This window comes from Saccostrea echinata, unplaced genomic scaffold (assembly GCF_033153115.1).
Source record: "Saccostrea echinata isolate AGI-Se365-2 ecotype Australia unplaced genomic scaffold, CSIRO_AGI_Sech_v1 ptg000001l, whole genome shotgun sequence".
Lineage (NCBI taxonomy): Eukaryota > Metazoa > Mollusca > Bivalvia > Ostreida > Ostreidae > Saccostrea > Saccostrea echinata.
In genome coordinates this window covers 9,121,516-9,148,291 of record NW_026889750.1, presented here as the reverse complement: position 1 = coordinate 9,148,291, position 26,776 = coordinate 9,121,516, and the positions used below count along the sequence as shown (strand labels likewise).

The 26,776-nt window shown below is 32.0% G+C and overlaps 1 protein-coding gene across 1 annotated transcript; it reads left to right on the top strand.

The window, feature by feature from the left end:
• The first annotated feature begins 346 nt into the window (after nt 1-346).
• LOC133184787 (enoyl-CoA hydratase EchA19-like) lies at nt 347-24,570 on the top strand. Its single transcript, XM_061319850.1, has 7 exons — nt 347-458; nt 1,324-1,500; nt 22,471-22,568; nt 23,154-23,298; nt 23,519-23,668; nt 23,842-24,015; nt 24,119-24,570. Exons 1-7 carry the CDS (start codon nt 389-391, stop codon nt 24,199-24,201), a joined length of 897 nt encoding a protein of 298 aa, XP_061175834.1. The 5' UTR covers nt 347-388; the 3' UTR covers nt 24,202-24,570.
• Nucleotides 24,571-26,776: the final 2,206 nt, after the last annotated feature.

Genomic DNA, 26,776 nt, shown 5'->3' with positions numbered 1-26,776 from the left:
AAGTATATTTGTGTAACAGATATCAAATTTTGCTCTGCCCACTCATAACGCAATACATGTATAATCAAGTTAAATTTTATATGAGATTCAGTTATTTTATATAACTGCCCTTATTAAATGTTTTTATTCTCACTAAATCAATTGTCTTCTTCATTCATTCTTGAAAAAAAAATGTATAATTTTATATATATTTCAAAAATATATGTCAGAAAAAGAAGTGTGAACCACAAGAATTAAAATTTTTGATTATGAGTTTGGACCTTGACTTAAGCTCAGTGTCATTGGGATTGTAAAATCAGACATTTTTCATTAGGGGATCAACATTTTATGTTGAATTGTCTTTAACATCGGGCTCGATATTCAACAATTTTTTGACGTAAATACAAACATGAACTTGTCCCGAAACTTGAGAATCTTTTACCAAAATAAAGGATATCAACTAATTTCTCCAAGAACAGGTGAGTTTTTTGTGAATAAATAATGGACTATGAGTAATATTATGAGGTAGGACAGAGGTGACACCCTAGATCATGACGAAACCGATGGGTACAAAAGCTGGTGCATACAGCAGGTCCAGCACAATCTCTTGATTTAGCTATATAGCTTGAAATAGCTATAAAGCTTTATTAAGTTATTCAGAATAGCTTGATAAAGCTATTTATATACAGTTTTTCACAAAAATGTTTTTTGTAAGAAATAGACAAAAAGTCGCAAGTATTTGACTATTCATATATGTACTATGGGCTTTCAAAACAACAACCGAAATCAAAGATAGTTCTAACATTGCAGCATTTGAATACTTTTAAGCAAAAGATGTATTTCCATTGTTTGAGTAACTGTACACTACCAATCAATTATCTTGTTGACCATAATTGGCCTCCTTTATAATTTCATTGCAGAAGTAACTGTTTCATTTGCTTTATATAGCCTCAAAACATTTAGAACTTTGAGTACAAAGTCCTTTAAGAAGACACAATTTGATGAGTGATTTTTACATGCATTATTTTCAGAGGAGTTCAAGGTTGAATATTATCACTGCACCAAGGTGCGACTTTTTGTGGATGCTGAGAAAATAACACATTTAAGAAAAAAGTGTGATAAAATAGCTAAATCAAGCTATTCTGAATAGCTTAATAAAGCTATATAGCTAAATCAAGCTATATAGCTAAATCAAGAGATTGTGCCGGACCTGTACAGTACGTGCATATACCCTTGTATACTGTATAAGGTCCAAGTTTTAACATTTTTTTTAAATATACTTGTTCAACTGCTTTGATGAATGCTGCATTTAAGAGTTATTCTTTTCTTGTAAATGATATGTAGTCAGTTCAGCATCCAGTCCAGTTGTTGTGGAGAATATTGGCACAATATCACTGATTGGCATTAATCGCCCAGAGAGGCGGAATGCTGTGGATCCACCCACTGCTGAGGTTCTGTATAAAGCCTTCAAAGACTTCGAACAAGACAGAAACAGATCGGTAGCAATACTTTATGGAAAAGGTGAGGGCCTAGATTAGTTTATCTCTTTGTTGTACTTGGTGTGTCTTAAAAAAAGTGAAGATTTCAATTTTTACCCAAAATTCATCCATGCATGGGCTGTTAATGTGCAAGTGCAACTAAAGTTAAAAAAAAATAAGGTAATTATATTTTCACAGATTTATTTTATAGAATTTAAGGCCTTTTTTTTAAAAAAAAAAAAAAATCAAATATTTGGTCATGTAGATTGTCAATTTTAGTCCAAAAAATTGTCATTCAATTTAAGAAAAAAATCAAAATTTGGTCATGTAGATTGTCAATTTAAGTAAAACAAGAGGCCCAAGGGCCTTAACGGTCACCTGAGTATAGTACAACAATTTAGAAATTAAATACACTGATAGATGAAGCATTGTTGCCCTAAAGCAAGAGAAGTAGGAAGATCAGGATCAACAAAATAATTAGTCTGGTATTCAGTATCAACTCATAAACTAGTATTAATTGTAACGGGGACCGTTACAGATGTTCCCCAAACGCTCCCCAACTTCCTTTTGGTGTCTTATTCCCTGTAAGCTTCATTAAATAAGGCAATCAAGTATACTGGGTTTTTTTACGCATTTCTCGCGCGCGCACGGGCATGCATGTACAAAATGACCATGTCAACTTGTCTATACTTTTAATACATCTTTATATTTAAATTTCATCAAAAGATTAAAAAAAATTGGCTATATTAAGTATATCTGTCATTTTACGCATTGCAAGCGCGCGCACTTGCATGCATGTTCATGATGACTGGTTCATCTTGTCAACACTATTAATATATCTACATATTTTGAGTATCAAAGCATTTCATCAAAAAGTATAAAAGTTACAGCTATATCAAGTATATTGGTCAATTTAGCATTGCATGCGCGCGCACGTGCATGCAAGTGCATATTGACAATATCATCTTGTCTACATTTATAATATGACTATAATATCTGAGTATCAAAGCATTACATCAAAAAATGTAAAAGTTATGGTTATATCAAGTATATTGGTAATTTTACTCATTGCACGCGTACGCACGTGCATGCATGTGTGCGCTGACCATGTCATCTTGTGTACACTTCTAATATATATTTATATTCTGAGCTTCAAAGCAATTCATCAAAAAATGTACAAGTAAAGTCTATATAATTTGTGTTGGTTATTTCAATCATTGCGCATGCGCACACGTGCATGCATGTGCATTCTGACCATGTCATCTTGTCTACACTTTTAATATATCCTGACATCCTGAGTATCAAAGCATTTCATCAAAAGATATGAAAGTTATGGCTATATCAGGTATATTTGTCCTTTTACCCATTGCACGCGCGCGCACGTGAACACACGTGCATGCATGTGTGCGCTGATCAAGTCTTCTTGTCTTCACTTCTAATATATATTTATATTCTGAGTTTCAAAGCAATTCATCAAAAAATGTACAAGTTAAGTCTATATCAATTGTATTGGTTATTTCAATCAATGCGTATGTGCGCACGTGCATGCATGTGCATTCTGACCATGTCATCTTGTCTACACTATTAATATATCCTTATATTCTGAGTTTCAAAGCATTTCATCAAAAAATATAAAAGTTACAGCTATATCAAGTATATTGGTCATTTTACGCATTGCACGCGCACGCACGTGCATGCACGTGCGCGCAAAATGACCTTCGTTCCGCAAATCTACATAACATTCCTAGTAACCCTAAAAAGGTTTCACCTCAATCGGATGTGTAGTTTCGGAGATCACTCACGGACAAAAAAGTACCCAGGAAGAAAAATAATAATAACTAGATCCGATCTCGTTGCGAGCAACGAGTGGGTCTTCCGTCCGATTTCGATGAGATGTTATTTTGATTGTTGAAACAAGGACTATCTCTGTATTTTGAAAGATTGAGAACATCAAACAATGTGTTTTGAAATCACTGAAAGGTCAAATAGAGTGAAATTTAAACGATTTAAATTTTTCAAAAAATTTAAATTGAATTCAAATCTTAAAACAAAGATCATCTCTGTATTTTGAAAGACAGAGAACATCATGGAATGCGTTTTGAAATCACTCAAAGGTCAAATAGAGTGAGAGTTAAACGATTTAAATTTTTCAAAAAAATTAAATTAAATCAAATGTTAAAACAAGGACTATTTCTGTATTTTGGGAGATGGAGAACATAATATAATGTGTTTTGAAATCTTTCAAAGGTCAAATAGAGTGAAATTTAAACGATTTAAATTTTTCAAAAAATTTAAATTGCTTCCAAATATAAAAACAAGGACTATCTCTGTATTTTGAAAGACAGAGAACATCATGGAATGCGTTTTGAAATCACTCAAAGGTCAAATAGAGTGAGATTTAAACGATTTAAATTTTTCAAAAAAATTAAATTAAATCAAATGTTAAAACAAGGACTATTTCTGTATTTTGGGAGATGGAGAACATAATATAATGTGTTTTGAAATCTTTCAAAGGTCAAATAGAGTGAAATTTAAACGATTTAAATTTTTCAAAAAATTTAAATTGAATCCAAATATAAAAACAAGGACTATCTCTGTATTTTGAAAGATGGAGAACATCATACAATGTGTTTTGAAAGCACTCAAAGGTCAAATAGGGTGAGATTTAAACGATTTAAATTTTTCAAAAAATTAAATTGAATCCAAATGGTAAAATCAAGGACTATTTTTACATTTTGAAAGATGGAGAACATCATACAATGAGGTTTGTAATCTCTCAAAGGTCAAATAGAGTGGAATTTAAACGATTTAAATTTTTCAAAAAATTTAAATTGAATCCAAATGTTAAAAAAGGACTATCTCTGTATTTTGAAAGATGGAGAACATCATACAATGTGGTTAGAAATCTCTCAAAGGTCAAATAGAGTGGATTTTAAACGATTTAAATTTTTCAAAAAATTTAAATTGAATCCAAATGTTATAAAAAGACTATTTCTGTATTTTGAAAGATGAAGAACATCATACAATGTGGTTTGAAATCTCTCAAAGGTCAAATAGCGTGAGATTTAAAGGATTTAAATTTTTCAAAAAATTTAAATTGCTTCCAAATGTTAAAACAAGGACTATCTCTGTATTTTGAAAGATGGAGAACATCATACAATGTAATTAGAAGTCTTTTAAAGGTCAAATAGAGTGGGATTTAAACGATTTAAATTTTTCAAAAAATTTAAATTGAATTCAAATCTTAAAACATAGACCATCTCTGTATTTTGAAGGACAGAGAACATCATAGAATGTGTTTTGAAATTACTGAAAGGTCAAATAGAGTGAGATTTAAACGATTTAAATTTTTCAAAAAGTTTAAATTAAATCCAAATGTTAAAACAAGGACTATCTCTGTATGTTGGAAGATGGAGAACATCATACAATGTGTTTTGAAACCTCTCAAAGGTTAAATAGAGTAAAATTTAAACGATTTAAATTTTTCAAAAAATTTAAATTAAATCCAAATGTTAAAACAAGGACTATCTCTGTATTTTGGAAGATGGAGAACATCATACAATGTGTTTTGAAATCACTCAAAGGTCAAATAGAGTGAGATTTAAACGATTTAAATTTTTCAAAAAATTTAAATTAAATCCAAATGTTAAAACAAGGACTATCTCTGTATTTTGAAAGATGGAGAACATCATACAATGTGTTTTGAAACCTCTCAAAGGTTAAATAGAATGAAATTTAAACGATTTAAATTTTTCTAAAAGTTTAAATTAAATCCAAATGTTAAAACAAGGACTATCTCTGTATTTTGGAAGATGGAGAACATCATACAATGTGTTTTGAAATCACTCAAAGGTCAAATAGAGTGAGATTTCAACGATTTATATTTTTCAAAAAATTTAAATTAAATCCAAATGTTAAAACAATGACTATCTCTGTATTTTGAAAGACGGAGAACATCATACAATGTGTTTTGAAACCTCTCAAAGGTTAAATAGAGTGAAATTTAAACGATTTAAATTTTTCAAAAAGTTTAAATTAAATCCAAATGTTAAAACAAGGACTATCTCTGTATTTTGGAAGATGGAGAACATCATATAATTTGTTTTGAAATCGTTCAAAGGTCAAATAGAGTAAAATTTAAACGATTAAAATTTTTCAAAAAATTTAAATTGAAACCAACCATTAAAACAAGGACTATCTCTGTATTTTGAAAGATGGAGAACATCATAAAATGTGTTTTGAAATCACTCAAAGGTTAAATAGAGTGAGATTTAAAGGATTTAAATTTTTAAAAAAATTTGAATTAAATCCAAATGTTAAAACAAGGACTATCTCTGTATTTTGGAAGATGGAGAACATCATACAATGTGTTCTGAAATCTTTCAAAGGTCAAATAGAGTGAAATTTAAACGATTTAAAATTTTCAAAAAATTTAAATTGAAACCAACCATTAAAGCAAGGACTATCTCTGTATTTTGAAAGATGGAGAACATCTTACAATATGTTTTGAAATCTCTCAAAGGTCAAATAGAGTGAGACTTAAAGGATTTAAATTTTTCAAAAAATTTAAATTGCTTCCAAATGTTAAAACAAGGACTATTTCTGTATTTTGAAAGACGGAGAATATCATACAATGTGTTTTGAAATCTTTCAAAGGTCAAATAGAGTGAGATTCAAACAATTTAAAATTTTCAAAAAATTCAATTTGTTTCCAAATGTAAAAACAAGGACTATCTCTGTATTTTGAAAGACGGAGAACATCATACAATGTGTTTTGAAATCACTCAAAGGTCAAATAGAGTGAGATTTAAACGATTTAAATTTTTCAAAAAATTTAAATTAAATCCAAATGTTAAAACAAGGACTATCTCTGTATTTTGAAAGATGGAGAATATCATACAATGTGTTTTGAAATCTTTCAAAGTTCAAATAGAGTGAGATTCAAACAATTTAACATTTTCAAAAAATTCAATTTGTTTCCAAATGTAAAAACAAGGACTATCTCTGTATTTTGAAAGACGGAGAACATCATACAATGTGTTTTGAAATCACTCAAAGGTCAAATAGAGTGAGATTTAAACGATTTAAATTTTTCAAAAAATTTAAATTAAATCCAAATGTTAAAACAAGGACTATCTCTGTATTTTGAAAGATGGAGAATATCATACAATGTGTTTTGAAATCTTTCAAAGTTCAAATAGAGTGAGATTCAAACAATTTAACATTTTCAAAAAATTCAATTTGTTTCCAAATGTAAAAACAAGGACTATCTCTGTATTTTGAAAGGCGGAGAACATCATAAAATGTGTTTTGAAATCACTCAAAGGTTAAATAGAGTGAGATTTAAAGGATTTAAATTTTTCAAAAAATTTAAATTAAATCCAAATGTTAAAACAAGGACTATCTCTGTATTTTGGAAGATGGAGAACATCATACAATGTGTTCTGAAATCTTTCAAAGGTCAAATAGAGTGAAATTTAAACGATTTAAAATTTTCAAAAAATTTAAATTAAAACCAACCATTAAAACAAGGATTATCTCTGTATTTTGAAAGGTGAAGAACATCTTACAATATGTTTTGAAATCTCTCAAAGGTCAAATAGAGTGAGACTTAAAGGATTTAAATTTTTCAAAAAATTTAAATTGCTTCCAAATGTTAAAACAAGGACTATTTCTGTATTTTGAAAGACGGAGAATATCATACAATGTGTTTTAAAATCTTTCAAAGTTCAAATAGAGTGAGATTCAAACAATTTAAAATTTTCAAAAAATTCAATTTGTTTCCAAATGTAAAAACAAGGACTATCTCTGTATTTTGAAAGACGGAGAACATCATACAATGTGTTTTGAAATCACTCAAAGGTCAAATAGAGTGAGATTTAAACGATTTAAATTTTTCAAAAAATTTAAATTAAATCCAAATGTTAAAACAAGGACTATCTCTGTATTTTGAAAGATGGAGAACATCATACAATGTGTTTTAAAACTTCTCAAAGGTCAATTAGAGTGAAATTTAAACGATTTAATTTTTTCAAAAATTTAAATTGCACTGAAATATTAAACAAAAGTCAACTTACATATTTTGAAGGAAGAGAAAATCATTTGTTGCGTTTTTTATGTTTGTGGAAGCAATTCAAATTTTTTGAAAAATTTAAATCGTTTAAATTTCACCCTATTTGACCTTTGAGAGATTTTAAAACACATTGTATGATGTTCTCCATCTTTCAAAATACAGATATAGTCCTTGTTTTAACGTTTGGATTCAATTTAATTTTTTTGAAAAATTTAAATCGTTTAAATCTCAGTCTATTTGACCTTTGAGAGATTTCAAAACACATTGTATTATGTTCTCCATCTTTCAAAATACTGAGATGGTCCTTGTTTTAACGTTTGGATTCAATTTAAATTTTTTGAAAAATTTAAATCGTTTAAATTTCACCCTATTTGACCTTTGAGAGATTTCAAAACACATTGTATGATGTTCTCCATCTTTCAAAATACAGAGATAGTCCTTGTTTTAACGTTTGGATTCAATTTAAATTTTTTGAAAAATTTAAATCGTTTAATTTCACTCTATTTGACCTTTGAGAGATTTCAAAACACATTATATGATGTTCTCCATCTTTCAAGATATAGAAATAGTCCTTGTTTTAACATTTGAATTCAATTTAAATTTTTTGAAAAATTTAAATCGTTTAAAATTCACTTTATTTGACCTTTTAGATATTCAAAACACACTGTTTGATGTTCTACATCTTTCAAAATACAGAGACAGTCCTTGTTTTAACATTTGGATTCAGTTTAAATTTTTTGAAAAAAATTAAATCAATAAAATTTTACTTTCTTTGACCTTTGAGAGATTTCACCTCATTGTATGATGTTCTCCATCTTTGGAAGCAGTTTTGAATTTTTTTAAAAAAAATTAAATCGTTTAAATTTCACTCTTTTTGACCTCCAATAGACTCCAAATCACTCTCATTCATGTTCTCATTATTTTAGATGTCCTTGATTTCATATTTTAAGGCTTTTAAATTATTCCAAATTTGAAAATTTTTGAAGTTTTAAATGCTGTAATAAAAATTCATCAAGTAGGAGCTTACCGCTTTCAACATTAGAGGATATATCAAAATCTTACGATTTTAAAGGTTTTAAAATTTGAAATTACAGTATTCAAAACTTTCAATGATTTAAATTGAATACACAAATTTTCATAATCACAGGTACATTATGAAATCACTATTTCAGACTTATTGAATGTCCTTGCTTTCTTCTAGGTCACTGTGTATTAAACGTCGCTGAAGAAAATCGATAACTTATACATGGGCTGTCAAAATTCTCTAACACACCTGAGCTCATATTTTCTTTAAAATTTCACCTAAAATCAAAACAAATATACTGTAAGAAAGGTCACAGGAAGACCTATCAGACGGTGTAAAAAAGTTTAAAATCGGTCAAGAAATAAAAGAGTAAAGATTTTATAAAAAAAAAAAGGATATCCGCCAAAGATGAAAGAGTACGGTCATCCACAAGTGTCCTTGATAATGAGTTTGACATGTCCTGTCAAAAAAAAGCTAACATACCTGAGCTTATATTTTCTTTATTAGTGCATTTACAAACAAAAGAAATACATTGTTGGAAAGGTCTCGTAAAGATCTATTTGATGGTGTATAAAGTTCTTAAATCGGTCAAGAAATAAAAGAGTAATGCTTTTTAAAAGAAATCAAAGGATATCTGCCAAAGATCAAAGAGTACGGTCATACGCAAGTGTCCTTGACAATGATTTTGACATGTCCTGTCAAAACAAAAGGCTAACTTACCTGAGCTCATATTTTCTTTATTAGTGCACTTACAATAAAACCAAATATACTGTTGGAAAGGTCTCGTAAAGATCTATTTGACGGTGTAAAAAGTTTTAAAATCGGTCAAGAAATAAAAGAGTAATGATTTTTTAAAGAAAAGTTCTTAAAGTACACTTGTACTTAAGTGACCTAACACACCTGAGCTTATATATTGTTTATTAATGTACTCACATGCAAAACAAATACATTTTTGGAAAGTTCTCGCCAAGATCTATTTGACAATATAAAAAATTTCAAAATTCGATTAAAAATTTTTTTTTGAAAAATTTAACTTTAAAATTTGAAAAATTTAAACATCTTCTTAAAATTTCAAAAGTCAGGTGCACATGTCAAGGTCACAATTCTATCATTCCTGAAAATTTCAAATTTCTATTTTGCGCAGTTTCTTCGGAGTAGGACAGACCGGAATTGCAGAAAAACGTCAAAAATACGTCATATTTCGCGACCGGAAGTGAAATCATCAAAAATGAAAAAAACGTCACGAGGGAACATCGTTCCCTATCATCTCCGAAAGTTTCATAAAAATCCACCAAACCGTTACTGAGATACCGGTGTAGGAAAAAAAATAATAATAATAATAATAAGAAAAAGAAACAATACAATAATAGAAGGGTCTTCCGCTGAAGACGGAAGACCCTAATAATAATAACTAGAAACTCATTACTAGTAATGAGAAGGTCTTCCGTTATACTACTTCCTGTTTGCATAAACATGTCTTTTCCAACGTCGGTATAAGCCTAAAACTGATGTAGAAACAAAATAACTTAAAAAAATTACTTTTTTCTTCATTTCCTGTCACGACCGGAAGTAATGACGACAGACGATTTTTACACGATGCAAATGAACTGATGACTGACTATAAGCCCTGAAAGTTTTAGACTTCAGTCTTTTACTCTTACCGAGCAATTGTGAGAACACATTCTAATTTTGGGGACAGGAAAACACACGACCGGAAGTGAATTGGAATAAAAATCTCTGAATTTTCTCATGACATTTGTAGTATCTACAGCATATGTATAAAAAAAACATTTCAAATACTTATCTTTAAGTGATATTTATGAGAAAGCAAAACATCGAAATAACGTAGTTTATCTCTTTAAACCGGAAGTTTACAGTTTTTGTTTCCGGTGGAATCTAACATATTTCAAAACACGAAAGAGATGCAACAAAGTGATGCAAGTTTTAATTTTATAAAGAAAAGTTGAAATTTTCGATTTTTTGATCACTTCCTGTGACGACCGGAAGTGACGGCTGACGCGTCTAACCCTATGTGTTTTGCCTACTCCTCAAGGTCTATTACTCATTTAAGTTTGGTGTCTTAATCTCATGCCGTTTCCGAGATCTCGCTGAGATAACTTTTCATTTTGAGGACAGGAAAAACACGCGACCGGAAGTGAATTTTACTAAGATTTTTGACGTTACTCTAGACATTTGCAGTCTGAATAACATATCTAGAAATCTTTTCAAATACTTTATCTACAAAAGATATTTAAGGGAAAGTAAAATACTCAAATTATGTAGTTTTCCTCTTCTAACCGGAAGTTGTCGTTTTTGTTTCCGGTGGGACTGACATATTTCGAAACTACACATAAGATGCAATAATGTGATGCAAAAAAAAATTCAAAAAAGAAAAGTTGAAATTTTCGATTTCTTTGATCACTTCCTGTGACGACCGGAAGTGACGGCTGACACGCTTAACCCAAATGGGCTCGCCTACTCCTCATGATCTATTACTCGTATAAGTTTGGTGTCTTAATCTCTAACCGTTTCTGAGATCTCACTCGGAAAAAATATTTTTGAAAAAAACGGAAATCGGACATATCTGACGACCGGAAGTGAATTTTGAAAAAATGAAAAAAACGCCTCGGGGTAATTTCATTCTCTATCAACCCTGAAAATTTCAAGAAAATCCGTCCAGTCATCTCTGAGAAATCCTGCCGACAAAAAAAGGGGAAAAAAATAATAATAATAATAATAATAATAATAATAAACAGTACAATCACTATAAGGTCTTCCGTCTGGAACGGAAGACCTTAACTAGAAACTCATTGCGAGCAATGAGACGTCTTCCGTCCGATTCTGAAAATAAAAACGAAAATTCAAGCTGAAAGAGTGATAAAAGAAATTCAGACACTCTGGAGATTTAGCCCTGGTCAACAGCATTAAAATCCAACGTGCTTACCATTAACCATTCACTTTTTTGCATCACTTCCTGTCACGACCGGAAGTAACGGCGACACATGATTTTCATACGATGCAAATAAACTAATGACAGACTATAAGTCCTGAAAGTTTCAGATTTCAGTCGTTTATTGTTGCCAAGCAATTGTGAGAAAAAATTCTAATTTTGAGGACAGGAAAACACGCGACGGGAAGTGAATTTTATAAAAAAAAAAAAAATCTCTAACGTGTCTCTAGACATTGCAGTATCTACAACATGTATTAAAACATTTCAATTCTTTTTCTATAAGCGATATTTATGAGAAAGTTGAATATCGAAATAACGTATTTTATCTCCTAAAACCGGAAGTTGACGTTTTTGTTTCCGGAGGAGTCTAACATATTTCAAAACAGCGAAAGAGATGCAATAAGGTAATGCAAGTTTTAATTTAAACAAGAAAAGTTTAATTTTTGGATTTTTTTATCACTTCCTGTGACGACCGGAAGTGACGGCTGACATTTAACCCAAATGATTTCGCCTACTCTTCAAGGTCTATTATTCATATAAGTTTGTTGTCTTAATCTCTTACCGTTTCTGAGATCTCACTCAGATATTTTCTCACTTTGAGGACAGAAAAACACGCGACCGGAAGTGAATTTTGCAAAGATATTTGACGTTATTATAGACATTTCCAATCTGAATAACATATCTAAAAATCATTTCAAATACTTTACCTATAAAAGATATTTATGGGAAAGTAAAATACTCAAATTGTGTAGTTTTTCTCTTATAAACGGAAGTTGTTTTTTTTTTTTTTGTTTCGGGTGGTACCAACACATATCAAAACTGTGAAAAAGATACAATTATATGATGCAAGTCTTATTCCAAAAGAGAAAAGTTGAAATTTTCGATTTCTTTGATCACTTCCTGTGACGACCGGAAGTGACGACTGACGCTCTTAACCCAAATGGTTTTGTCTACTCCTCAAGGTCTATTACTCATAAAAGTTTGGTGTCTAAATCTCTTACCGTTTCTGAGATCTCACTCAGATATTTTCTCACTTTGAGGACAGAAAAACACGCGACCGGAAGTGAATTTTGCAAAGATATTTGACGTTATTATAGACATTTTCAATCTGAATAACATATCTAAAAATCATTTCAAATACTTTGCCTATAAAAGATATTTATGGGAAAGTAAAATACTCAAATTATGTAGTTTTTCTCTTATAACCGGAAGTAGTCGTTTTTGTTTCCGGTGGGACCAACATATTTCGAAACTGTGAAAGAGTTGCAATAATGTGATGCAAGATTTGATTAAAAAAAAGAAAAGTTGAAATTTTCGATTTCTTTGAACACTTCCGGTGACGACCGGAAGTACTGACGACGAAAACCAAGGTAATTTCGAACATGTAGAAGTTATGGTCTATCATCTCTAACAAGTCTCCAGTTCATATCTTTAGCCGTTTCTTAGATCCTTCGAGGACAAAATTTCATTTTAAAATCAGGAAATTGTCCATAACTTGGCACTGGAACCGAATTTACCAAAAAACGGAATTTTATATAAAATTCATATAAAGACCTTTTATCCCTGAAAATTTCAAAGAAATTCATTGAATAGTTTTCGAGAAATCGCGTGCACAAAATTTTGTCTAAAAAAAAAAGAATAATAATAATAATAATAATAAGAAACAATAGAATCACTATAAGGTCTTCCGTGGAGACGGAAGACCTTAACTAGATGAGATCTCGTTGCGAGCAACGAGTAGGTCTTCCGTCCGATTTTTCGATAAGATGAGATATGATTTTGACTATGAACTTTGTTAAAAGATAATAATATATAGACTTCTCTAATTAGATTTCATTCTTTTGATTTTTATAACATTATCAGAGCTATAGATGACAGGCTTCTGGCCCCTCTGAGCCCCTAGTTTGAGGGGTCAGCCCCTTTTTCTTGATATCAAATAAAAGGTCTTGTGATTTTGAAGACTTTTTGTTTAACAACTATTCAGAGATTTCCTTTCGTTGTGGAGATATGTTGAATGGAAATATTTAGGGGCCACCCCTCCAAATCCTTAATGGGGCCGTTTGACAAAGATAGAAAGAGTGTATATTGTAAAGAACATTATTCTGACCATCTTTTGTTCAGTATTGCTTATCAAAATATTCCCCCTTTTCGAGATATAAAGCGTCAAAGATTTAGTATTCTGGCCCCTTTTGACCCTTTATTACGTAACATATGATCAGAATCTTATCACATATTGTTGTAAATCGTTAAGATAAACAACTTTGCTTCAGTAATGTATTGCAAATTACTGATCGTTAAAGAGTTAAAAATGAAAGACTTTTGGCCCCTCTGAGCCCCTAATTTGAAGGGTCAGCTCCTTTTTCTTGATATCAAATGAAAGGTCTTGTGATTTTGAAGACTTTTTGTTCAACAAATATTCAGAGATTTCTTTTCGTTATGGAGATATGCTGAATGGAATTATTTAGGGGCCACCCCTCGAAGTCCTTAATGGGGTCGTTTGACAAAATTTGAAAGGGTGCATATTGTTTAGAACATTATTCTGACCATCTTTTGTTCAGTATTGCTTATCAAAATATTCTCCCTTTTCGAGATATAAAGCGTCAAAGATTTAGCATTCTGGCCCCTTTTGACCCTTTATTACGTAACATATGATCAGAATCTTATCATATATTGTTGTAAATCGTTAAGATAAACATCTTTGCTTCAGTAATGTATTACAAATTATTGATCGTTAAAAAGTTAAAAATGAAAGATTTTTGGCCCCCTCTGAGCCCCTAATTTGAAGGGTCAGCTCCTTTTTCTTGATATCAAATGAAAGGTCTGGTGATTTTGAAGACTTTTTGTTCAACAACTATTCAGAGATTTCTTTTCGTTATGGAGATATGCTGAATGGAAATATTTAGGGGCCACCCCTCCAAGTCCTTTATGGGGCCGTTTGAGAAAAATTGAAAGGGTGCATATTGTTAAGTACATTATTCTGATCATTTTTTAAGCGGTTAGCGTATACGCTAATCGCTTTATGTCATGTAACCAAAGGTCTTACGCAATTTTTGTCGACACCGGAAGCTTCGTCAAAGCGCTACCTATGCGACATCGGAAGTTTCGTCAAAGCGCTACCTATGATCTGTTTACCATCGCTACCTCTTCTGACAGGTTAATACCGAGATAATCGCTCGGCTTGAATTTTAGGGGTTACCTGCAGAGTATAAACTCGTCGGTAAATCCTGCAATCGCGATTTATAGTTAATGTTTATTTTTGGGAGTTGAACGATTTTGTATAAATCATATAACACCTCTCATAAACAATTTATAGACCGCCCTAATTATTTGACCTAATTATGCCAGGATGGGCACTAGATGGACGGGTTCATTGCTGACTAAAGGGGTTGAAGGTTATTACTAACTGCAAAACGTAGGCGAAACTTTCGTGTTTGATTTTCTCTTACGAGTTTACCCCAAAGTATTTAGACATACGTTTTATTAAGTGAAGTAATATACGAAAAAGAATTTTTATTAAAAGCCTTAAATACATTTTAAGTTTCTCTAAATTGTACAACTGTTTTAGTAGAAACAATGGAATTAATTTCATATTGAAAAGTTATTTCTTCTCTAATTAAAAGATTATAAAAGTTTAGCTCACAGGGGTACATTCTGTACTCTTTTTTTTTTTAATTACAAACAATCATAAACGATCACATACTTTTATTTTTAGAAAAAAAAATTTATGGGAAACTGAAAATAGTAAAATTAATTCTTAAAAAAATAGAAAACATATAAAAACTTAAATCGGCAGAGTGATCCTTTTCTAAAATTCAACCTTAAGGTTATAAAATATGCAAACAAAATGAAAGAATCATAAAAAAAAATCTTGGCAATTGACAAAGATTTTAAATAATAATTAATTATTATTTGAAAACTTGTCAAATGTCTAGATCTGTTTAAAAACGTGTAAGTTGTACACATATTTTTAAATTTGCTCAAACTGTTAATTATGATTTTTATTCTGAGTCTTTGAGACAGGCTTATTTATAGAAATTCACATACTTGTTATTACATGTACTAAAAAATATCAATGTAAATTGCTTTGCTGACATATTAATTTGAATATTGAAGAGAGTGACATTGTTAACTGGATAATTCTTGCGAAGGACAAATAAACTGTTAATCAAACAATTACTTTAAGTGTACATGTGAAATCATATATTATACTAGTATAGCTTGATTAGACAACAACTTTACTTTTCATGCGTTTTCTTTGACATCAAGAGTATTGCATGAAAAGTATGTGCCAAATATTCAGTATCTGTCCCTGTATATATTGTGCAATATCCTTGTCCTACTTTAAACGATTGTAGCATAATCATTTACTCGTTTGAACATTTAAAATATTTGCATGGTCATAATGTACATTTTTTAAAACTTGACTATCTAGTTTACTTGTCCGTCTTCCACTGAGGGTAGTGCCTAAGTAGCACATAATTTAAAACGGAAGTACTCAGTACCTCAAAAATACAGAATCCCTTTAATGAACTTCAACATTTAAATGTACAAGGTTAAGATAACGAACAGTGATCGATCTCAAAATATCACGAGTATAAACATACAAATATGTTAAGATGGCATAAAACACGGACCCCTGAAAATTTCAGAGGTGGGATCAGGTGCCAAGGAGAAGTAAGCATCGGCAATTGATCAGTCACACCCGCCCTGAGCAACGTATAAAGTTTAATTCTATTTATAATAGTGTATTTGTTTTGTTTTGATCCGACTAGTTTACCTTCAATCAAAATTATAGCTACAGAACTGAAGCTCTCCGAAAAAAAATACTGACAAAATCTCTTTGTCTATCCCAATTTTTTCAGACCAGCGAGCTTAAGATCTGCAGCTACTTTAAATTCATATATTCAAATATTTTAAATTATCAATTTTTTTTTAAAATTGTGTGATAGCAACCTAACAATTACCAGATTTCAGAAACTATAGAGCATGGTAGATAAATCTACATCAATTTACTTTTTTTGTCCTGGGCACTTCTGGTCGCTACCTAAAGTGTTATTAAAAAATTGCGCTTTCTGTCTTTCAAACTCAAGAAATCACGTTTTGATACTTCTAAACATGCATTTTTGACATCAAACGATAAAAGATGATGTCTTGGTGTATGAATGAGATGTAAGTGGTTTTGTCATTTAGTAAAATATTCCAAAGTTCGGAATGTCTGCTTCTTCTCTGATGACATTGAACAACAGCTACACGTACTTTAATATCATTTCATGCAAAGTTTTTTTTTCAATCTTAGAATCTTAGATGAAAGCATGCTAACCGCTTTTCAGTACTTTCAGTACTTTGATTGTTCAGTATTGCTTATCAAAATATTCTCCCTTTTCGAGATATAAAGCATCAAAGATTTAGTATTCTGGCCCCTTTTGACCCTTTATTACGTAACATATGATCAGAATCTTATCATATATTGTTGTAAATCGTTAAGATAAAAATCTTTGCTTCAGTAATGTATTACAAATTATTGATCGTTAAAAAGTTAAAAATGAAAGATTTTTGGCCCCCTCTGAGCCCCTAATTTGAAGGGTCAGCTCCTTTTTCTTGATATCAAATGAAAGGTCTGGTGATTTTGAAGACTTTTTGTTCAACAACTATTCAGAGATTTCTTTTCGTTATGGAGATATGCTGAATGGAAATATTTAGGGGCCACCCCTCCAAGTCCTTTATGGGGCCGTTTGAGAAAAATTGAAAGGGTGCATATTGTTAAGTACATTATTCTGATCATTTTTTGTTCAGTATTGCTTATCAAAATATTCTCCCTTTTCGAGATATAAAGCATCAAAGATTTAGTATTCTGGCCCCTTTTGACCCTTTATTACGTAACATATGATCAGAATCTTATCATATATTGTTGTAAATCGTTGAGATAAACACCTTTGCTTCAGTAATGTATTACAAATTACTGATCGTTAAAGAGTTAAAGATGGAAGACTTTTGGCCCTGCTCAGCCCCTAATTTGAGGGGTCAGCCCCTTTTTCTTGAAATAAAATGAAAGGTCGTATCATTCTGCACAACTTTTCTTTTATATGTTTTAACAATTTTTTAACATGTGTAAAGATATAAAAGAAAAGGTGTAAATTTTGTGAGATGTTTCTGAGACATTTTTTGAGCCCTACCGAGCTTCGGCGCCCTTTGCGCTAGAGAGATTTGGACACCTGCCTGCAAATCTACAAACCTTCCCCTACCTTCACTGAAAATCGTGACTCAATATCTTAAGTCGTTTCGGAGGAGTTTCCAGGACAAGCCGACCCTCTGAAAATCAGAAAATCCTAAATATCTCGAGATGGAAAGTGACGTCATCAACGAAAAAAATTTCCAATAAGGTTCAGATCAATACCTATCAGATCTGAAAGTTTCATGAAAATCGGCCAAGACGTTACTGAGAACTTGCGTGCACAAAATCGGTAGGAATAATAATAATAATAATAATAGGGAAAAAGAAACCGAACGAAAACAATAAGGTCTTCCGTTGGAGACGGAAGACCTTAATAATAACTAGTGCTAATTGTAACGGGAACCGTTACAGATGTTCCCCAAACGGCTCCCCAAATCCCTTATGATGCCCCATTTTCTACAAGCTTAAATAAATTAGAGAATACTTTTGTAATATAGATGGACACTTTATTTTTAAGGGTATTTCATTGGAAAACTACTCCGATATAGCCATATGGGTATTAGCCAATCAAATTTCAGCGCATGTGCTTGCACATGTTTTCTACATTTTTCACTTTAATTTTCTTATAGTGTCTCACAATACATACAGTTGTGTTAAATATTAAAGAATTTCATTGAAAAATAAGAGAGATGTAACCCTTTAAGTATTAGCCAATCAGAATTCAGCATACGCACATGCAGGTCCTTGCATTCAATTTTGATAGTATTATAATGTAGGAGCTCTATGTGCCTATCCATGTCATAAATTTCATCCTGTTTTCTTGAAAATCAAGGGAGTTATAGACATTTAAAGTTTCAACCAATCAGATTGCAGCACACCTGCATGCGCGTGTTTTCAAGAAATTTCCTATATAACATGTTGTAGCACCTTATAATATATACTTATATTCTAAATTTCAAAGTATTTTGTCAAAAAACAAGGGAATTATTGAGATTTTTGTATCAGCCAATCAGAGAAGAGCGCACGTGCATGCGCGTGAGTTCACGCTAATTTGACCATGTTATCTTGTCTAGACTACTAATGTATCTTTATATCTTGAGTTTCAAAGCAATTCATCAAGAAATATCAAAGTTACGGCTTCATCAAGTATATCAGTCATTTCACTCATTGCACGCGCGCGCACGTACATGCATGTGCGCGCAAAATGACCTTCGTTCCGAACACCTACACAACATGCCTATTAACCCTAAAAAGATTTCATGTCAATCGGATGAGTGGTTCTATGAGAACACTCGCGGACAAAAAAAGTACCGGAGAAGAAAGTAGAAAAAAAGAATGATAATAATAATAATAATAATAATAATAAGAAACAGAGTAAAAACAATATGTTCCCAAACTTCGTTTGGGGAACATAATAAGAAACAGAGTAAAAACAATATGTTCCCAAACTTTGTTTGGGGAACATAATTAAGTTCTAATCTGTCCCCCACTTAACACTATCACCATGCAGACTATTTACAAACTGTTAGTGCTTCTGTACTATTTTTAAACCCATATTAAGACCTCTAGCATTGACCTCTCTTATGGTCTTAGAAGAACTTTTAATAAGATAAGTTATTTTTGTCTCATTTTTATTTATCTATTACTTACAGGTCTACCTGATAATTAAAACTAAGAAAGTACTTTTTTAATTATACGATAAACATTCTTGCATAATTATCTTACTCTATTAACCTTTCAAATACACTATTTACAGTGATTAATTATCAAAGGTGAATGGAAAAGGGGAATAACTTCTCTCAGTAGAATACAAATTAATAGAGCCCTGCCCAGGACCAGAATGCTTAGACAAATGGTCCAGATGTTTAAAAATCTGGTAGAAATACGCTTACTCATATCATTTAAACTTTTACTCAGTTTGCTTCCGATATGCCCAGAAGCAGAGAAGAATTTCACAGGTACAATGCATTTTCACTACAGATTCAACAAAGCCTTACCCTAACACCAGAACCCAAGACCAAGGGTCAAGAAATTTACAAATTTGGAAGAGTTACCCTCATCATCATAACTATGGACTTCAAAGAATTAACACTTTTCCACTATATTATCAAAAGCCCCCCCCCCCCCATTATGCCAGAACCCCTGACCCTTAGGACCACAAGATTTAAAAATTCTGTTCGAAGCTCCCATTTTCATCATAGTTAAGCAATTTATTTATCAGCTCAACACTAAGGAGCAGACAGGATTAATTAATGATTAATTAATAGAATTAATGCTTTTTCACTATATAATCAATAGACCCCCCCCCCTCCTCAAGAACCCCAAAAACTGAGGCCATATATTTAAAAATTTTGGAAGTGGCATCCTTGTCTATCATAATCATGCACTTAGTTTGTTTAAATAATCTCCAGTAGCAGAGAAGATTTTCAAAGAATCAATGCAATTTCAATATAATCAATAGAGCCCTGCCCTAACACCAGAACCCCTGACCCTGGGGCCATGAAATTCACAATTTTTGAAAAGGCATCCTTATGCATCATAACCATGCACTTAGTTTGTTTAAATAATACCCAGGAGCAGAGAAGAAGATTTTCGAAAAATTAAAGCATTTTCACTATATAATCAATAGAGCTCCGCCCTAACACCAGAACCACTGACCCAGGGGCCATGGCTTTCATAATTCTGGAAGAGGCCCACCTCCTCATCATAACTATGTACTTAGTTTATCACCTTAATGCCCAGGAGCAGAGGAGAAGATTTTCAAAGAATTAATGCATTTTCACTATATAGTTGATAGAGCCCCGCCCTAACACCAGAACCCCTGACCCTGGGGCCATGAAATTCACAATTTTGGAAGAAGTACTCTTGCTCATTATAACTATGTACTTAGTTACTTTATTAAATATCCAGAAGCAGAGAAGAAGATTTTCAAAGAATTAATGCATTTTCACGATATAATCAATAGAGCCCCGCCCTAACACCAGAACCCCTGACCCAGGGGCCATGAAATTCACAATTTTTGAAAAGGCACTTTTGCTCATCATAACTATGTACTTAGTTACTTTATTTAATACCCAGGAGCAAAGAAGAAGATTTTCAAAGAATTAATGCTTTTTCACTATATAATTTATAGAGCCCCGCCCTAACACCAAAACCCCTGACCCTGGGGCCATGAATTTCACAATTTTGGAAGAGGCACTCTTACTCATCATAACTATGTACTTAGTAACTTTATTTAATATCCAGGAGCAGAGAAGAAGATTTTCAAAGAAATAATGCACTTTCACTATATGATCTATATAGCCCCGCCCTGGGGCCAGAACCCCTGACCCTGGGGCCATGAATTTCACAATTTTGGTAGAGGGCTCAATGCTTATTACAATGATTCCAACAGTTTGACTGCTTGATGTCCAGGAGTAAAGAAGAAGATTTTTAAAGATTGCATTATTTTTGGTGGTTTTAGCCCCACCCCTCAGGCCCCAGGGGGGCAGGGACCATGAAATTCACAATTTTTGTTCCCCTTCACCCATAGATGCTATATACCAAATTTGGTTGAAATTGGTTGAGCAGTTCTAGAGAAGAAGTTAAAAATGTTCAAAAGTTAACGCACGACGGACGACGCACGACGGACGACGCACGACGACGGACGAAAATAGATAGCAATAGGTCACCTGAGTGACTCAGGTGACCTAAAAAGTTGTCATTCAAGACATAATTATATAATTTATAAAATCACAACCAGATGTGGTTTATTAATGTTAGGGATGGCAACGAATATTCGAACATTCGAATATTCATTCGATGAGTTGATATTCGAATATGAATTTAAGATTCGAATATTCGGTGTTTTTCAGATTTCATAAAAAGAAGTAGTGTGATTAATAAATTTTGATTAGAACAGTGCTGGAATTATCCCTGTTTAATTTACTAGCGATCAATTTCGATCGCCTGATTTCTTTCACTACTTTCTTATCTTATAAATCTTCTAAATTACATGTATTTTGTTTTGAGTAAGGTGTTGTAAAGAATTGTACAATAATGCTTTATGTATAATACAAAACGTGCTTTCATAGCTTTTATTAGTTAAAGATACGATCGGATCTAGAATCGAGGACAACAAATGAAATCTAGAATATCTAAAAGGCGCGAAGAGTATACTTATCAAAATAAAATTAATTGATCATTGAATGAATGTCCGATAGAATTAATCTGTGATTAATATTGTTAAGGGCTTAATTTCAGAATAAATGTGTAAATTACTTGATTATCTCGGGTTGTGCATAATTTATATTCATTATCGGGAAAACGGTTAATTACCTAGGAAAATTGTCTATGGAAATATTTGTTTACATTGTATCAAAGATTTTAATCATATCTCTTATCAGGCAGATAATTGTAATTTATTACACGTATTGAAATCTGAACAGTATACCGTTACGGCTATCTTGCCTTTTGTGAGACGACTGGTTCCTCAGTTGGGGCTACTATAAATACACGTTTCATTTGTTAAAATTATACTTTTCTACATTTAAATCAATTATTTATTTCAAACATTGACAAATATCAAATGGAATTTCTTATTTTACACCTAAAAAAGTCTTCATACAATTTTACTTCCTATACAAGTATACCTACGAGAGTAGGATGATGCATATTTAAAATAAAACAGATTTTATTTATTTTATCGAATATTCGAATATATTCGAATACTTTCATTGAATATTCGAATATGAATTATTGACAAAATTGACATCCCTAATTAATGTTGATAATGTTTATTGTCTGCAATATTAGATGGTAACTTTTGTGCTGGATATGACTTGAAAGCTTTATCTAAAGTGGGGACGCAAATTCCATCAAATGACCCAGACCACGCAGAGATTGGACCAATGGTTTGTAAACTTTTTTCCTATTAAAAAAAAGGTTATTTTTTTAGTGATTGTGTTGCCGTTCGTCTTATGAATGGAGCCTTATCAGCATTCATTTTTTTCTAAAAGGTTTGCTCCTGTGCCTTTTTTTTTTTCAAATAAAAGATGACAAACCTATCTACTTAATATACGTGATGGAAAATTACATAATGTACCGTAATCACTTTCTTCAATATCTGGTGAACCTAATCTTTTAAATATAAAAAGTTTCTTTTGAAAATTGCAAGAAATATATATATTACATGTACATTATATGTGTGTACAAGTAGTATGAAAAGTATTGGTAAATAGCAAAAGATTGTGAAAAAATGGAAATATTGGTGAAATAACACTATGTCATAATTTGTAGCTATAGACGCATCAGTTATTTTTTTTCTTCCAGTAAGGGGTGTAGTCATGGTATTGAGCGTTATAATCCGATATTTTACTTGGTGTAAATATATATATAGTACTTGTACATTCTAAAACCTGTGAACTAAATTCATGAACCGTTGTGTCGGAAGAATAAACGAAATCCAAGTATATATACGAGAATATTGCTTATTCCAGGGACCTTCTCGAATGGCTTTCAGTAAGCCAGTGATAGCGGCTGTGTCTGGGTATGCGGTTGCCGGCGGGATGGAGCTGGCTATGATGTGTGACCTCAGAGTCATGGAGGAATCTGCTAAAATGGGAGTCTTCTGTCGGAGATTTGGTATGTTAACAGAATTTTTACCTACTCAGTTGTGTCCTATAATGCGAGACACTCAAAATTGTAAAGTTAATGAGGATATTTTTTTGTTTTTGATATGGCGATTCGATGTGCCTTTAATGCTTAGTGAGGGAAATTTGTGCCTTTATTATGCCCCTTTATGACCGTAGCACTCTGTATTTACATTTTACTTACTGAAGAAAGTTAAAAATGTTGCTTTCAGGCGTCCCATTAATCGACGGGGGAACTGTGCGTTTGCCACGGTTGGTGGGACTTTCCCGTGCGTTAGACCTTATTTTGACAGGAAGGGAAATCGGAGCCCGAGAGGCATATGACTTTGGTCTGGCAAACCGAGTGGTTCCAGATGGAAAGTGTAAGAAAGCTCTCTCTCTCTCTATATATATATATATTTTAGGCTAATCATGAGTACTTTTGCTCGGCGTGAGTTATTGAATCTAACGTAACCATATATAACTGTGACGCTCTTTTTGTTTTGTAGTAGAATTATGGTTACTTTATGCTGTGCATTATTTCCACACCTTTTAGCCCTTGAAGTCGCAATAGAGCTGGCAAAAACTTTAAGCAAATTTCCTCAAAGATGCATGAATACAGATCGTTCGTCTGCCTACTACGGCGTGTATGATGCAAAGAGTAGGAAAGATGCTCTACAGCGCGAGTATACGGAGGGCATAAAGGTCATTGTAGAGGAAGCAATTCCAGGTACGAATGAATTCACGCAGTTCTCGTTCATGAAACAAACATTCTTTATGTTTTTAAATTAAAAAAAAAATTCATAAATAAAATGATTTTCTTGAATCAATAGGTGCTCAAAAGTTTGCCCAAGGTCTTGGAAAACATGGTAGCTTCAATATCGGCGATCAAAGTGGACGCAAGTCCAAACTGTAACAGTCTGAACAGCAAAGGTACCCGGGGTTGCTTATCATCAGTGCAAAGTCATACTGATCCGTTCTGGCTGTATGTTCCTCAGTGGGAAAATTTTAAATTCAGTGATTATTCAGACCTAGAAATTAACATTTTCTTTGTCGAATCAAAGGGGAATTGAAATGATGATATGATATAACGCAGGTTTGAAGACAGTATTTTACAATGTCATTATTCTGATCTTGTAATTGGACAGTGGACGTGTTTAAAGTTTGTACACGTAATAATCATTAAGATTAAATAACACAGACATTAATTGGTGCTTTGATTATATTGTTGTAAAGACATACTACACAACAGTTTTTTTTTAATTAAAATAACATTTTTCAAACATGACCTGTTATTTATGTATATGCAAGATCGTTGAATTTGACAAAAGTTGTGTTACGATAAAATGCTATTGCACTGAAAGCAACCATTTATTGATACATTCTGATATTTTATTTAATATAATGGAACATTTTCATGTTTATAAATTGGGACACGTAAAGTAAATACGCATATACGAGGGGTTATCAAAAAGTTCGTGGACTAGCGTCATAAAATTAAAACCGCTTTAGGTACATCAATGAATTTTTACACATTTAGTTAGCATCATCTTTTCTATCTATGGAATAAACCATAAATCATAATTTTTACTTTTTAATAAAATGTTAGTGTTTTTGTAAGCAGAAGTATGTCCAGGCGGCGCAACCTCTAATATGACGTTTTTTTCTACCTGAGTGTAACTGAGAAAAACTCTTTAGATATGAGTATTTGTCATCAAAAAATTTCGTTAATTCAGGCATGTGGTACGACACATTTGTTCAGTAAAATTTGCAATTTTTACCCCATTCTGTAATTTCTATGAAATTTTATCGTAAATTTTATATGGAGTGTCCAAACAATTATGGGCTTGAAAATAACGTCAAAAAGGGGGAGGGGTTTCTTTTTCAAACAGTCTATAGAGTTTCGGTCCTGGAAAAACTGGTATTGACCTAAAGAATGTTTAAACTGGCTACAGAAAAATAAAATGCATCCAGAGTACTTGTTTTTTAATGCCAAAAAGATTCAGAGAGATGAAATATGCACTGTTAGTGTCGATTTGTAGTCAAGGTGTCAAAAATCAGTCACGTCGAAAAGTGACGTTGATCATGTGTGGTAGAAATTGAACTCCAACAAGCTTAAGTATTCTGGCATAATCAAGTGAGGATCTTTCCCCATATAAAGATCCATTTACAATATTATATGCATTGAAAACAGCTGCTCATGACATTGTAAATTCATATAAATAAGACGGGTTTAAGTCCTTACTTAACTCCAGGTAATCTCATCAAGATAAGTGTATGAGGTAGAGAGAGGGGACATTAAGAAACAATGACGTTAAGCGGACGTCATGACACTAAACGGCGACAGCACCGGGTGATCACATAAAGTCTTTTTAATTTTAGAATAATTTTTGCAAATTATCAACTTATTAAGCTAAAATTTTCAACATTTCTTAAACTTTTGTTGTTTTATGTTCCGCATAAATTTTGTAAGCAAAGACTACATATTAATTTTATCGCGTCAGTCCACGAACTTTTTGATAACCCCTCGTATAAAGTGATAGACAGTATACTACATGTAGTATATAAGTGTTAAACTCAGATAAATAAACCGGATAAATTCTTGCTTTAGCTAATAAATATTATCGTTCATAATTTAACACATATGTTTTACGCAGAGAGGACAAAAGTTTCTCATTTGAAAAAAAAACCTCTGAAATTTAGTCAAAGAAATTGTGTGTATTTGTCCAAAAATGAATGTCCCGATGCAATATACATATATACATGTAAAGGTTATAATAATGTTTTGTTAAAAATCATTTGATGACGTTGTAAATAGTATACTGTACATATTTGATTATTGGACAAGGATAGTGTATACAACTACAGCTTCGTAATGGGAGAGAAAGGTAAAATATTCCACTTATCCACGATTCAGCACAGTTTTTCCGCGAAAAAAAATTCTTTTCTGCGACACAGATGGAAATTACAGCTATTACGCGACACAGGTGCTTGTGGACAGGATGCCCCCTCCGTCCAAGGATATTTTTATTCGTCTTTTGCCATAAATTGATCTTCTAGTACACATTTACAATGTATTCCATATGAAAAATCAAAAAAAAAAAAAAAAAAAAAAAAAAAAAATTAACGTAGAATTAACGTTTTATTAAAAAATCATACCCATGGTATTATGAAATAGAGCTCTATTTTATTATACTGCGGGTATGATTTTCTTTTGTTGGTTTCTCAAGCACATCATTTAGGTACAAAAAGCCTATCAAAAGCTGGGGTTCTCGAATTTTTGATTCTCTTATTTTTGAAAATTGACGCTATTCAAAAATACCGCATCTGAATGATGCACAACACAAAAAAGGAAATTGGATTACTGGAAGCATGACTTGTGTAGCACAGCCTACATTGCAAGAGGTTTTTATGTTGCACAATGCACCATATCTAACATATACAATAAATACCAACAGCATGGTACAATCAAGGATCGCCAAAAAGATTGC

What these genes read in the sequence shown, in the direction of transcription:
- LOC133184787 (XM_061319850.1), top strand. Translation starts at nt 389, where the DNA reads ATGAACTTGTCCCGAAACTTGAGAATCTTTTACCAAAATAAAGGATAT. An exon ending in ACGCAGAGATTGGACCAATG is followed by an intron (nt 22,569 to 23,153) that starts GTTTGTAAACTT and finishes TGCTTATTCCAG; the next exon opens with GGACCTTCTCGAATGGCTTT. An exon ending in TGTAGAGGAAGCAATTCCAG is followed by an intron (nt 24,016 to 24,118) that starts GTACGAATGAAT and finishes TTGAATCAATAG; the next exon opens with GTGCTCAAAAGTTTGCCCAA.